Source organism: Neopsephotus bourkii, unplaced genomic scaffold (genome assembly GCF_033783945.1).
Source record: "Neopsephotus bourkii isolate Nb327-2 ecotype Australia unplaced genomic scaffold, CSIRO-AGI_Nbou_v1 NB_1636, whole genome shotgun sequence".
Taxonomy (NCBI): domain Eukaryota; kingdom Metazoa; phylum Chordata; class Aves; order Psittaciformes; family Psittacidae; genus Neopsephotus; species Neopsephotus bourkii.
In genome coordinates, this window is record NW_026902111.1 from 92,677 (window position 1) to 105,884 (window position 13,208).

A 13,208-nucleotide genomic window follows, 5' to 3' on the forward strand; every position below is an offset into this window, starting at 1 on the left:
CTGTTAGGAGCATGTGGGGACAACAGTGAGCAGCCTCTATGGAGCTGCATGGGCCCTGGGCACTCTCTGTCCCATCCACCCATGTTCCCAGGGGATATAGCTGCTGTTCCTAGCTGTGCATCTTATGGCAGCTGCTGTGTGCAGCTGAAGCTGGAGAGGACCCTGCAGTGGGAAGGAGGATTGGGATCATGGTGCTGTTCACAGCCCCTGCTGTCTCTCCAGCTTTAACCATCTGGATCTCCCTCCCTACAAGAGCTACAAACAGCTGAAGGAGAAGCTGCTTTATGCAATTGAGGAGACAGACAGGGGTAATGAGGCATTGGTGCTTTCCCGGGGAGGGCCCTGAAGTGCTGCTGGGCATAAGGTCCTGCCCACAGAGCCCAGCGTTGAGCCCTCTCCACAGGATGGTGCACAGGCAGCTGGGATGCTGTTGCTATTGTTCCTGAGTGAGATCTACATTTAACACAGTCCTGGGGGAAATGGGTCCATGTTTCCTTCCCTAAAGAAATTCAAGGTGTGACAAGGTGTTTGCACCTCACACTTCACTGGCTCTGTTCAGCTTGTGAGGCACGGGCTGGTGCAGAGGGGATGGGAAGAAGCTCTTGGCAGGCAGCATGAGGTGCACCAAGGCTTGCTGGTCACCTCCTTGCAAACATAGTTAAATGAGATCTGGTTTTGGCACAGGCTATTTTTCCCTAGTGTTTTCTGCTTTTTCACGGCACTTTAATAAATGCAGGCAAGGAGGGGAAATGGCTCTTGAACTGATTCTTGTGTCACTTTTGGGTCCTATCTAGCACCCTGCAAAAGGAATGGGGAACCACAGTTGATGTTGCACTGTATGAGGGCCAGATTCACATGGCCCAGAGCCAGTGCCTAGTTGACCATGCCTGTTGTGCATTTATTTAATTTGTAAGCATGTGGCCCCTTTGCAGGTGTGTGTCATCATTAAGTGGTTTGTTGCTCGGAGCTGGTGCTCCACAGCTCTGGTCATCTGGCCTTTGCTTGATTCACAGGTTCAGCCCAACTCCCTGTTGTTTTCTCTGTCATTGGCTGTGCTGGTGGCAGGAGCTCCTGGAGCTGCAGGTGAAGGCAGGATCAGTCTTGGTGCCACCTCTGCTGCTCCCCATTCCCAGTGGGTACGAATGTTGGTGTACATAGCTGTACATAAAGGAAGTCTATGGATACAAGACACTGCAATAGCCTTTGACTATTAACTGGCTAATTTTGTACTGCACCATTCTGCCTCAGACATGCTGACCTGTACAATAAATGATAAAGCATCTTTCAAGGTGTGTGTCCCTGGTTGCTGCATTGCACAGGGGGACAGCCTGGTGCAACCCCCAGGGTGCCTGGGCCATGATGGGTTACCGGAGCTCCTTATTGGTGTCTTAAGTAAAACATAGTTTTTCCATGCACACACTGTGCAGGAGGGTCAGGCTTCATCCAACTTCTAATCACACTCAGCTAAAAATGGTTTCAGGGTCCTTTGCTAGAGCTGGAGCTGCCTCCCTGTGCCCTGTGTGAAACTGAGCAGCACCTGTGGAAGAGAATTAGGTGCATGAGGCCAGTGGCCACAGGCTGGTAGCATTCAGTAAAAAAATCCAACACAAGCAGAACTAACCAAACCTACTGTTCATATCACTGTGGAAAGCCTGCATCCAGTAATTCTGCCATGACTTTGCGTTTAAGCAGTAGCCTTGGCTCATTAGGTTCTTTGTGTGTTTGGAGGGGTGGGGTAGTGGTGGTTTTTTGTTTCCCAGTAATCTGTGAGTGATCTTTGCCTTTGCCAGCCCAATACCAGCAGGAATGCTGCCATTGCTGTTGGCACTTCCCATTCTCCTGGCACCAGTGTGGCAACACAGCACCTGTAATCACCTGGAGCCCCAGGGTGCTCCCACCCTGTCCATGTTTCCCTGCAGAGCATCACACCAGCCAGGAGTACTAAGTGTCATGTAACAAAAGAGCTAACCTCAATCTTGTCATTGGCCAAATAAAGGACAGCAAAAAAAAATAAGATTTTACTAGCCCAGCACAAAGTAAAGCTGAAAAAAACAGCATCAGCCCCTTCACTAGTCACTGCGTGGTGCTTCTGGAACTCAGCCCCTCCTGCTCAGCTCAAAAATGAATTTATGTGAACAAACCATTTCTTAATCAGGAGCAAAAACTTGGTGTTGGGCAAGACCAGACCTCATGTAAAGGACACCAAAGTACTTGCTAGAAATCCTCAGCTGTCGGCCTCAAGGGGAAAGGAAGAGTGTTGCACTAAAAAAAAAATAACTAACATTTCCCCCTGATTAGCCCTCCCTGGCTGGGTGCTGAGGCTTCCCCATGGCTGCCCACTTGAGAAGACCTCTCTGGCCATGTCAGGGTGAACACAAAAAGTGGATACCAAAGCAAAGCAGAGCGCTGACCCTCCAACAAGAGACAGGAACCCAGCACCTAAGTGATTTAGTTTACAAGATTTTTAACTTACAAATAAAAAACCTACACATTTTACTTTTTCTCCTTTTTCTCCTCTTTCTTGACATTGCTCTTCTCCTTGTCTTTCTCCTTCTCATCTTTTCTCTCCCTTTTACTCTGTTCCTTTTCCTGTCCTTCTTTCTTCTCTGCATCCCTGTTGGCAATCTTGTTGTTAATGAGGTTGTGCAGGGCAACCACAGAACGGATGAGAGAAGCCAGGTAAACCACCACCATTTGGTCATTGGTCTTCAGATAAAAGGCCTTGACAAACTCTTGCAGGTTGACATCTGGTAATAGGTTGAAGACATCCTGGAGGTGGTAGATGATCTGGTGATTGATGGGGAGTTTGCTCATGGCTACTTTCTCTAGGTAGCTCCTGATGTCCAGAAGCTTGGAATTCAGTCCCTTCAAGCCATGGACCTGATTTGTGATCCGCTGTGACAGTGTGCCCACTGTGGTATCCTTGATATCCCTGAAACACCCACCACAAAAAGAATAAGCATTAGAAGATTACTTTGCATTCTCATTAGCAGGTAGGTACATTAAGAGCTCTTTATAGCTTAAAAAGAAAAGCAGTTTGAAGCACAAGTGAAATGAATGCACCCAGTCAAAGAATGAGCACAAGCAGATGTATGTGATAAAGCGATCTACAATAGATCAGTGATGTATCCCATGGTGTGTGTGTATTCTCTTTGGAATAATATTTGTAACACCAGTTAGAGGGGGAGAGAAACAAACAACAGGATTTCAGAGGGTGACTGCTCTAGTTTTGTTTTTTTTTTTTTCCAGAGAGCTACAGAGCCATCAGCAACACTCCTGTTCAGCCCTCACAAATGATATTCAGCAGCTTTGATTACATGAATATATAGTTTCATCTTCTCATCAGTGGGCAGTCACACTTTTCACTAGCAATGAGCAAATATGCCAAGCAAGAATACTAAGTGAATACTCTCTAACATTTAAGTAGCATGTTGAACAAGAAGCTGGCACTGGGAGGTGCCAGACAGATGGGATCATGGTCACTGCTAAGTCTCCCAAGAATGCTTTCATGTTAAAGGTGCTTACCGTAGCAAGTGTTCAACACCAACTTCCTCTGCTTCTTCTGCTCCAATCTCGCTAGTCACATGCTCAAATGTCTTGGAGGTCGGAATACCATCCTTCAGGGCACAAGGACAGAGGAGATACGGTCAGACCAAGCCACAGGTACAAAGATGCATGCCTACCAGTCAGCACAGGCATCCCCCACGCAACCGGTGGGGCAGCTCTCACAATGCCACTGTGTCAGACTGATGCCTGCTTATAGGATCAGGAAGAGGCAGTAGGACAAATTATAGCAAAACAGTACCTCAGGGGACTGAAGTACACAGCTAAGGAGAAAGCTGTAAGTGAATCACTATGCATTTTAAAAGCATGGAATTTTAGAGTATGAGAAATCATATTAATGAAACCAGCACAGTCCACAAGAAATCAGAGGAAAGGCTCTAGTTGGATTTTTCTTGATTTAATTAGGGTTACCCAACTGTTGCAAGCCCAGAGCTGCAAGCAGTTTCTTCTTTCCTGTGCTCTGTGTAAGTTTCAATTAATGTATTTTGCTGGTCTATGTACTGGTGGGTAGAATGGAAAGTATCACAAGTATTTCTTACTTTTTTGATACAACCTTATTACATTTTGGGATACCTTTTGTCATCCTGGTATTTCCTCTCAGCCAGTTAGAAACACATATGAAGTTCCAGAAAGAAAAATACCAGTATGGAGCAACCTCATTAGAAGTATAACTTATACACTGGATATCAAGGAAGATGTTTAAAAGATTCACAGGCTGAATACCTGAGAATGCCTCAGAAAGGCAAAAGGATCAAACTTGTTTATATACATCCAGAATGTAATTTAAATCAAAAACTTGCAAATGAAAAGCTAAAGCTGACTCACTACTGTATGTTGTTTGTCTGCATGGTACTGCAAGTGATTAAGTGTTGCTCACGCCTAACCTACCTGCCCAGCACTGCCAGGTGCACAAATGAGTAAGCACACAATTACTCCAAACACTTCTGCAAACAGGCTGATGTGTCAGAGCGACATCTTAAAAGTGCTCCAATCTGTGACTTTCTTCATGGCCACGGACATGACGGAAACACGTAAGAAGCATCTAAATCACATGGACTGCTAGAGCTATGGAATTCCTCAGGTCAAACAGTAACACACAGCTTTTCTTCCAAGCACACCAGTGGATGAAAGCTTTAGTTACACATGCATTATGACTGGGGTTCAACCTGTAGTGTCAGCAGATTTTGGCTGCAAGTCACAGGCCCTCACTAGTGAGTGCAACATCTTGTATGTCAAAGGCAACTATGTACCATGGGATGCACATCCTTCAGAAAATAAGGCAATCTTAAAGGCCATCTTTTAATGGAAACCCCATTCCTAAGAAAAGGCAGAGAAATATGTTGAATACTCACATCATGAACTTCTTCAACTGAAATATAAGCTTCTGTGGGCAGCCCCAGGTCCTTTGGCTTCACATCAATAATCACCAACACCTTATGGAAAAAGCAAACATTTCAGAAAACTGTATTTCATTCAAAGACCATAAAAAAAAAAAATAATCCCAAAATCAGCTCTTCATAGCAATGGTACACCAGCTGCTCAGAGGCATTAACTCCAGGCTCTGAGAAAAGACATCTATAGCTGTTTCAAAAGACTTGGATCCGAGTTTCTCAATCCCTTTGCAGCTACCAGGTCTTTAACACACTGCATCACCAGTAACAAAGGGTTCCTAGATCTCCATTTAGGGAGAGAGAGGACACCCCTCCCCCAACCAAAGAAGTGCCACACTTACAGAGTTAGGACAGTATATTTTCATCAGTTCGTTGATGGCAATGTCGTTCTTGTGCAGCTTAGGGCCTGTGTGGTACCAACCAACTATTCTTTCTCTAGCTGAGCAAAACCAGAAAGGATTCTAAATCAGAACTGCATGGTAAGACAACAGCAGAAAGATTTAGGCAGAGATCAAATTAACAAATCAAGGGTGAAAATCTGATGTGTGTGGGAAATAAAATACAGTAGGCAAGGCAATGACATGGGTAGTGACAAAGAGTTTACTAATCATACGTATCATAACTTACTAACTACATATATAACTTTATTCCTAGGTTCTTAACTAAACTGGACTATTTCATGCGATTTATTAATTTTGCAAATATCAGGATGCAACAGCTTGAAATTGACACCTAGAGATGCAAAAATTCTAGAAATGCGAATCGGATAAGAATGACAACTGGTCCCAGGGCTAAGAACATTTACAGGAACTGAAGTTATGACTGAACGTTCAGCTCCAACTGAGTAGTAAAGACACTTTTTAACTTCAGGGCACATCTGTACAGAACGGATTATAGAAAGTTCTGAAGTTCTTCAGAAATAATGGCATTTTGAAATCTGAGTTATTCTGAAATGCAAAGCTGTCAGGTATCTTGGGAAAACTAGCGAGATATAAATTAACGTGTTAGGAACACAAACTACTTGCACAAATTAACCAGTGGAAAACCATCAGTGAAAGTGAAGCTATGCAGAGAATTAGCATGGAGTGGCTTCTTATGTGAGCAATTAACTCTCTACCTTCCTATGAAGTCACTTCCCCATACAGAGTCTTGAAAGTTGCTGGGAGCATATCCCTGATGGCAAGACCACCTCAACTTACCATTGACCTTCTTAAACATTCCATACATGTTCTCCAGATAGTCATGGTCTAGGAACCACACAGTATCATCCTTGTCATCTTCATCAAAAGGTACTGGGAATAAAACAAAATATCAGTATTTAAGAATCTAACCTCCAGAATGAAGATTTTTACAGAAAGACTGAGGGTTGGGATATCTTTGGGATGCTAAAGGATAGTGGATTTTAATCAGTTTCAACTGTTGTGCAACACTGCTGCCCAAGCTAACCTGCCACATTGGCCAGTTCTCTCAGGCAAAGGCTGTCTCATAATTACTAACAGTTTAGAACTGAGGAAGGAAATGTAAAGCACTCTGAAAGCTATCCTTGGTGGACAACATCAAGCATCAGAGAGAAATCCTCCCCCATACAGAACTGACTCAACAGCGTGCATGGACATTTGATATGATAAACTGAGTATTCCAGCGGACTCTATGGCTTGTCAATCAAGAGCAGTCTACTTAGAGAAAAATTAGTTTTCAGTGTAGAACACGTCATTGACATATTTACAGGCTACTAGAACACTGTGAAGCATTTAAGTAAGGACTATTTACCCTTGAGTAAATGACTAGTTATTTTACCAGCATGAATACAGACAGACAGGCTCAGTTCTGAGAACAAAGACTAGTCTCAGTCTTTTAATTTACAATTATAGTAAAAGCTTCATAGTTGAAAGACTGTCAAAACAACAACAACAAAACCACAAACAAACAAACCCACCCTTTTTTCAACTGAAATTGAGGGGGGGAAGGGGGGGAGGAAAGAGTCCACACCTGGGAGAAAAACTCCATGTAAACTGTGAAATTCCATACATAAACAAATCATTTTGCTCTGTCACAGAGTAGTCCTGTTGGGAAGGAAATGATGTAACACAAATGGGTCAGCAAAAGCCATGCATTCAAGAAGTACTTTTACTATCACATATAAATATTTAAGAGGAAACTATTTCAACACTATTAACAACATACTTAAGAACTAGTAATTAATTAGACAAAATCTGAGGAAAAGGAGCAAGGCTAAAATATACATTATATCTTTACAGAAGTAGGTAATAGCTACATCAGCACTGAACACTGAATTCTGTGCAACATGTTGAGACACTGATCATTTAGGAGGTCAGCAAGTCCAATGCAGCAAAACATTCACCAGCATTTTAAAAGAGGTTTATACCTGCTCCCAAAACATTCCACAGCGTACAGTATTACAGGGAAGATACAGCACAAGACTGGCTGGAATAGGTGTATTTTTGACAGCTGTAAGCATTTTTTTTGTTAGATATAGGCTGATTTGTATATGGAGGGAATAATCCGTGCTCTGACAGAATAACTTAAAAAAACCCAATGCAATTCATCTACTAAATAATTCAGTAGGTTTGAAGAAGAGTAAGACACCCAAACTCACCTGCAAAACTGTTGGACACATCTAGTATTTTTTTCTGCCACGAGCCCAGCAGCACACCAACGACACGCTTCTGATTTCCAACTTTTCCTATTCTAAATGGAAAAGGATGTCAATTCCCACGAAAAAAAAAGCCCAATTCAGGGAAGAAGGTACTAGCGGACCCCTTGCTTTGCCCCATTTCTGCAAGTTAAACAGTACACAGATTGGAAGGGAAAAAGAGGCATTATGACTGTTTTATTACAAATTGTTAATTTACATCCAGAAAAAGGCATCTCGGTGCCCTCAGAATCAAACCTTGCAAACCAGCAATGCTGAAAGAGGGCTGCATGGTCCAAGGCAGCTCACGAGGGGGGTCAGGACCTGAAATCAGCACTGCTGCAGCCTCTCCGCAGGACAATGCGCTATAAAAAAGTTCTTACACTGCTCGGTGGCATCCACAATTTACTTTCGCAAGAGCAGGCTTGTTCGCCTTATGAGACCTTATTTTTAGTTTATGACATTAAAATTTCTTGTCAATCGGTGCAGTTAAGTTAGGCACGAGTTACACACTAGATGTTTAGAGGGATACGACTTAGCTCCCGCTCGGGCGCGCTGCTCCCCTCATGGCGCTAGGCCCCCCCGATCTGCCCATCCCCCGCCGCGCCGCTCCCGGCCCGGCCCGTGACTCAACGCCGCAGCAGCGCCACACGCACCCAGCCCCACCTGTTGAAGTGATCGACGACGCTTAGGAGCACCAACGGGTGCACCACCACCCGGTCAGGCATGACACCCGCCCAACCGTGCTCGGCAGGCAGGCAGGCAGGCAGGCAGGCAGGCAGGCAGGCAGGCCGGCAGGCAGGCCACCCTTCCTCTCACACCAGACCAGCTCCCAACCGTGCGGTGCCACTCCCAGCTTGCTCCGGGGCGGGGCTACCGCCGCCATCTTTAAGAGTTCGTCGTAGCCAGCAGCTGGATACCATCTTGAAGTCGGTCGAGGAAGACAGATGTTGCTGCCATCTTGAGAAAGTGTGTCCCTACTATCGATAACGTGGCATTATCTTGGAGAAATTGGGTGGCTCCGCCCAGAAGTGAGGGGTGGGTACCCGGAGGTGCTGGTCCACTTTCTTTATGGCAGTGCTTTAGCGCGCTCCGTCTGTAGGAGAGTGGTTGTAGGGGCTGATTCTGTTTAATGGAGTGCTGAGGAAACAGAGCCAGAGTGAGGTGGGCAGCTTTATTAAGTGTGTCCAGACACAGCCAGCGGGTACCTTATCCACTTAAGTAGCCAGCAAGGGTTTTTGTCCTATAATTTTTCTAGGGGCAAGCAGTTTCAGGAGCTGGCTAGCTTTTTCCGGTCCCCTTTGCTGTTCTTGTGGAAGTGAGTGTTGTATTTGCTTTTTTCCAGTTTTCAGGATATATCTCCTAACCACCATGACCTTTCAAAAATAGAGAGTGACCTTAAAATGGTGCTACAATTTCTTAATTGCCACTAGAGTGATGGTTTAAAGTGCAGGGTGTTGTTTTCTCATCTTGATAGTGGGAGTTCTAATATTATATGCAGGTGGTATCCTGATCTTCCCAGCTGTGCATTTTGCCTTAATTTCTGTGTTTGCAACTTCAGGAGTTGTTGCAGCCTGGGCTAGAAGAACACCACCTTGCCTTTTGTTCCAAAGCTTCAGGTAACTTCAGGGTTCCTAGTACCACTATGGTAAAAGTCTATGTAAATAGGCAGAAATCCTTATTGCTGTTAATGTTTGCCTTTTTTTTTTTCCGTGGGGACTGTGTTAGTCTAACTTGTTTGTAAATATTTTTTCTTTCTGAAGTATAATTTTCTTCGATGTAAGGGAGAAAGAGACTGACCTAAGAAGAGTGCTTTAGGCTAGTCTTTGTAGAAGAGATTTTGCATCTCAGAAGTAGGAACTAGTAGACACATAGATTATCCCTTATACTGAGAGCAAGAAAATAAAACCTGAGGCTGTTACTCCTGAATCTACTATAGAGGAATTATGAAAAGTATTAGTAAAATTCTTGAGGATAGTTTCACTGATTTAAAGCATTTCTATGCTTTTCCCACATGTGTTTTTTGCATATTTCTTATGTCTGATCAGATGTCTGTATTCCGGGTGAGTATTAGAAACCTTGACAGCCATCAGCATTTCTAAACCTGAATCTAGATAAATTTAATGCTAGGTGAGAGGCGAGTGACAGAGCCCATGCACAAGAGCTACTGCAGTGCCCCATCCCTGGCAGTGTTCAAGACCAGGTTAGATGGGGCTTGGAGCAGCCTGGTCTAGTGGAAGGGTTCCCTGCCCATGGCAGGGGGTTGGGACTAGAGAAGATTTAAGTTCCCTATCAAAATAATCTATTTCATGATTCAATGAAATTAAACTTTTGCAGTGCTGTTTAGCATCTTTTAACACAGCGTTCAGCAAAAGCAGCATTCACTTACAAACTGAGAACTGGGGACCTCTTGTGGAGTTTTTTAGATGCTATATTCTTTAGGGTTGCTTTTAAAAACAATTTCTGCTTGAGTTTTTAAGAGGGGTTTTTTTCTAGGAAAGGGGGATCTCTGATCATGAAATTCAGATACAGCCAGTGTTCTTGTCATTTGTTTTATCAATCTGCATATAAAACTCAATGTTGAAATTAACTAGTTTAATAGGTTATTTAGCTCATTGATTTCTGGGCATATCCTAAGTGCCATTACAAACTACAGTTATTTTAAATACCATTACCTAATAGAAGGAATGTTTTAAGCACCTTTTATTGATTTTATTACTGCTTTATTTTGCTGTCTTGGTTCAAAATCAGTTTAACTACTCTTCCATCAAGAAGAAATATATTGTTGGTGAAATACAGTCAATTTCCTAAACCCCTTTGACCTTGTTATATTCCAATAAGGAATTGCAGTTGTTAAATCATGTCGGGCAATAACCAAGGGACAGAGAAGATATAAAATTTGGAGCAGTGGGCCAGCATACCAGTAAGCTGTTTTGACCTTGGGCATTCAGACTTCATATGTGACAATCGCACTTCAATTTTGTTCTTGGTTCTTGCATCAGTCAGAAGATATTTAAAATCTCAGCAAGCCCGGAAGATTGTGGAAGGGTAAAGGTGTATAATCCGGAGACAATTAAGGGGCATTTTAATGACCTGCTGTGACTTTTTGTTAAAATTGCACTGTAACTTAGTGCGTTTTAAGTTTCATTTGCTGAATTGTATTGCTAGTAGTTTAGTGTATTGATGTTATATACAAAAGGAGTAAATTGAGTCTGGTCATAGGTATTTCAGTTATTTCTCTTCCCAGTTCTTTTGACTTTAGAAGATTATCAGTATTATTGAGCTAATCAGTTGGTAGATGTAGACTGGGAAAGCAGACAAGCTTAATCAAAGACTTGAAAAGTAATGAATGTTGGTGCTCGATAAAAAAAGCTAATGAATTGATTACATTGATGCTGGATGTAATTTAACTGTAGAGTGGCAAACATCAATATTTATATGAGTTGGCTCATGACTGCAGAGCTGAAACTCAAAGTTTAGAGAGGTTCTGCAGTGCATGAGCACCTGGCAGCTGACCTGAAGTGGGGAGGGAGGGAGCTGTGTTCTGTTCTCTACATGGAGCAAGTGTTTCCATCATTAATTGCTGGGCTTCTGTTTTGTTTTTTATATAGATATATATATCAAACAACATAGAAAACCCAAACACACACCCAAAGCTGAAACAAAAACCACAAACCCCAAAACTTAAACATAACTGTTTTCAGAGGTTTAAGAATTCGTTCTGGATTAAAAACTAAGAATCATAAAGAATAAATTTACTTTTTTTTTTCCCTTGTTTGCCGTTATTCTCTACCTCTTGATCTGTTTGGTGTTATAAAATCTTCTTAAGTGCAAGGTGATGCTTACTGGTGGCACAGAAGGAGATCTTTATAGGCTTTTCCTAAAACAAGATCTGCTACTGTCAGCTGCTGGGAGGCACCAGGAAGAAAACTTTTGGTACCCAGATTCCAAGTATTTTCTATATCTTTTGTCGTGTTCTGACCTCTTTTCCAGACCCGAGGATTGCACTTCTTCAAGAATCTCACTTCCATCAGGAATTTGTCTTTAAATGGCTAAGTGATTATATGCTTCAGAAATTTGTTTTTCTTGTGTGTTTTTTGTTTTTGGGTGTGGTGTTTTGTTTTTTGGGTTTTTTTTTGTGTGTGTATGTTTTGGTGTTTGGTTGTGTTTGTGGTGTTTTGTTTTTTTTTGTGGTAGTTTTTGTTTTGATTTTCTGTTTTTAGTTTCTGTGAAATGTCCCGTGTCATGTTTGGGCCTCAGTCTTTATTAAATTGGTAACACATTCTGTGGGCAGAGTCTGCTTGCTAGCTGGTTTATAATTTAACTAATGCTGGCCTACAAAACTTCAGTAACACAGCTGAGGAACAGTTTTAGTGTTTGAATTTCTTAATTCTTTCAGCCTCTCAGTATTGGAGGTATAGAGCAGTGGTGGAAATTTGTAATGGGGGGAAACAACAAACAAATGGAGGTGGTTCTGTTGATAGTATCACAGAAGCATGATCATCTACAGACTAGGGAAGGCAGACATTTACTGAATACGTGCAGTTTGTATTTCTAGGTGTTCTTTCCAGTAATGAGCGTTAGAAACATAACAGTGCTTTAAATGAAAATACCAGCATGGCACAGTAGTGACCTCAGTTCATCAAGGTGTCGTGGCTTAAGCCCAGCCATCAACCCAGAACTGTGGAAGCGTGGTTGGCAGGCAAGGGTTACGTTCCCATGGCTGAACTTGGCCAGGGACCAGTTTTGTAAGAGTCGGTAAGAAACCCAGCTCAGTAAAAAACACCAGCTGTGCAGGGGGATAAACTGACCTTGTAGTTAACGAGTATCTGGAAGGGAGGAATAAGGAGGTTAGAAAACGGGATGTGCCTGTAAATAATAAAACCACAGAAGTTTCCCAAGAATATGTGTGAATAACAGCCTAGCTCTAATATAAAACCCAGGCTTAAGCAGAATAAACGGATCACTTCTATCAATCATATTGGTTGTGCTGTGTTCCCTCCGCATCGCGACGACATAAAGTCTCCGACAAATTAGCGCCCGAACAAGGGACTTAGACCCAGGCGAGACAAAGAAACCCAGGTACCCGTAGAAGCTGGGGTCGACGCGAGTGGAGCGGGGAAGCACCGGATAAGCAGCATCCAGAGGGTCAAAGGCACCGATCTTGCTGGACAAGAATATCGAGTCGCCTCGAGGACCTGGAGGAGAGGAGCCGGTTCACCGGTAGAGGAGCCTCTGCCTTCGCCGCCCGCTAATTTGGCTGTCTGTGTGGTAAGCTGCATTGGCGCCAAAGCTGTGTAACTCGTGAAAAATATAAAAAGCTAGCTAAACAGCACTGTGAAAATATAAAGAGCTCTGTAAAACTGTGTAAATGTAAAAAAGCGCTGTAAGGATGTAAAGAGCTCAGTAAAACTGTGTAAATATAAAAGTGCTGCAAGTGTAAATATAAAAAGCGCTAGAGCCCTGCAAAGCTGTGTAAGAAAATAAGAAGCTGTGAGGAATATAAAAATGGATGTGATGTGGAAAGACAGGCAGCCTATGATTTATTTAAATGCTTCTTAGAGAAGCGAGGTATAGGGAAAGAAATAGACTTAGGGAAA

At 42.9% G+C, this 13,208-nt stretch overlaps 1 protein-coding gene across 1 annotated transcript; it reads right to left on the reverse strand.

The window, feature by feature from the left end:
• Positions 1-2,447: 2,447 nt before the first annotated feature.
• LOC133223415 (26S proteasome non-ATPase regulatory subunit 7-like) lies at positions 2,448-8,336 on the reverse strand. Its single transcript, XM_061374089.1, has 7 exons — positions 8,275-8,336; positions 7,573-7,664; positions 6,155-6,247; positions 5,297-5,394; positions 4,917-4,997; positions 3,526-3,617; positions 2,448-2,932 (listed from the first exon to the last, which is right to left on the reverse strand). The coding sequence occupies exons 1-7, from the start codon at positions 8,334-8,336 to the stop codon at positions 2,494-2,496; spliced, it is 957 nt and encodes a 318-aa protein (XP_061230073.1). The 3' UTR covers positions 2,448-2,493.
• Between the last annotated feature and the right edge of the window lie 4,872 nt (positions 8,337-13,208).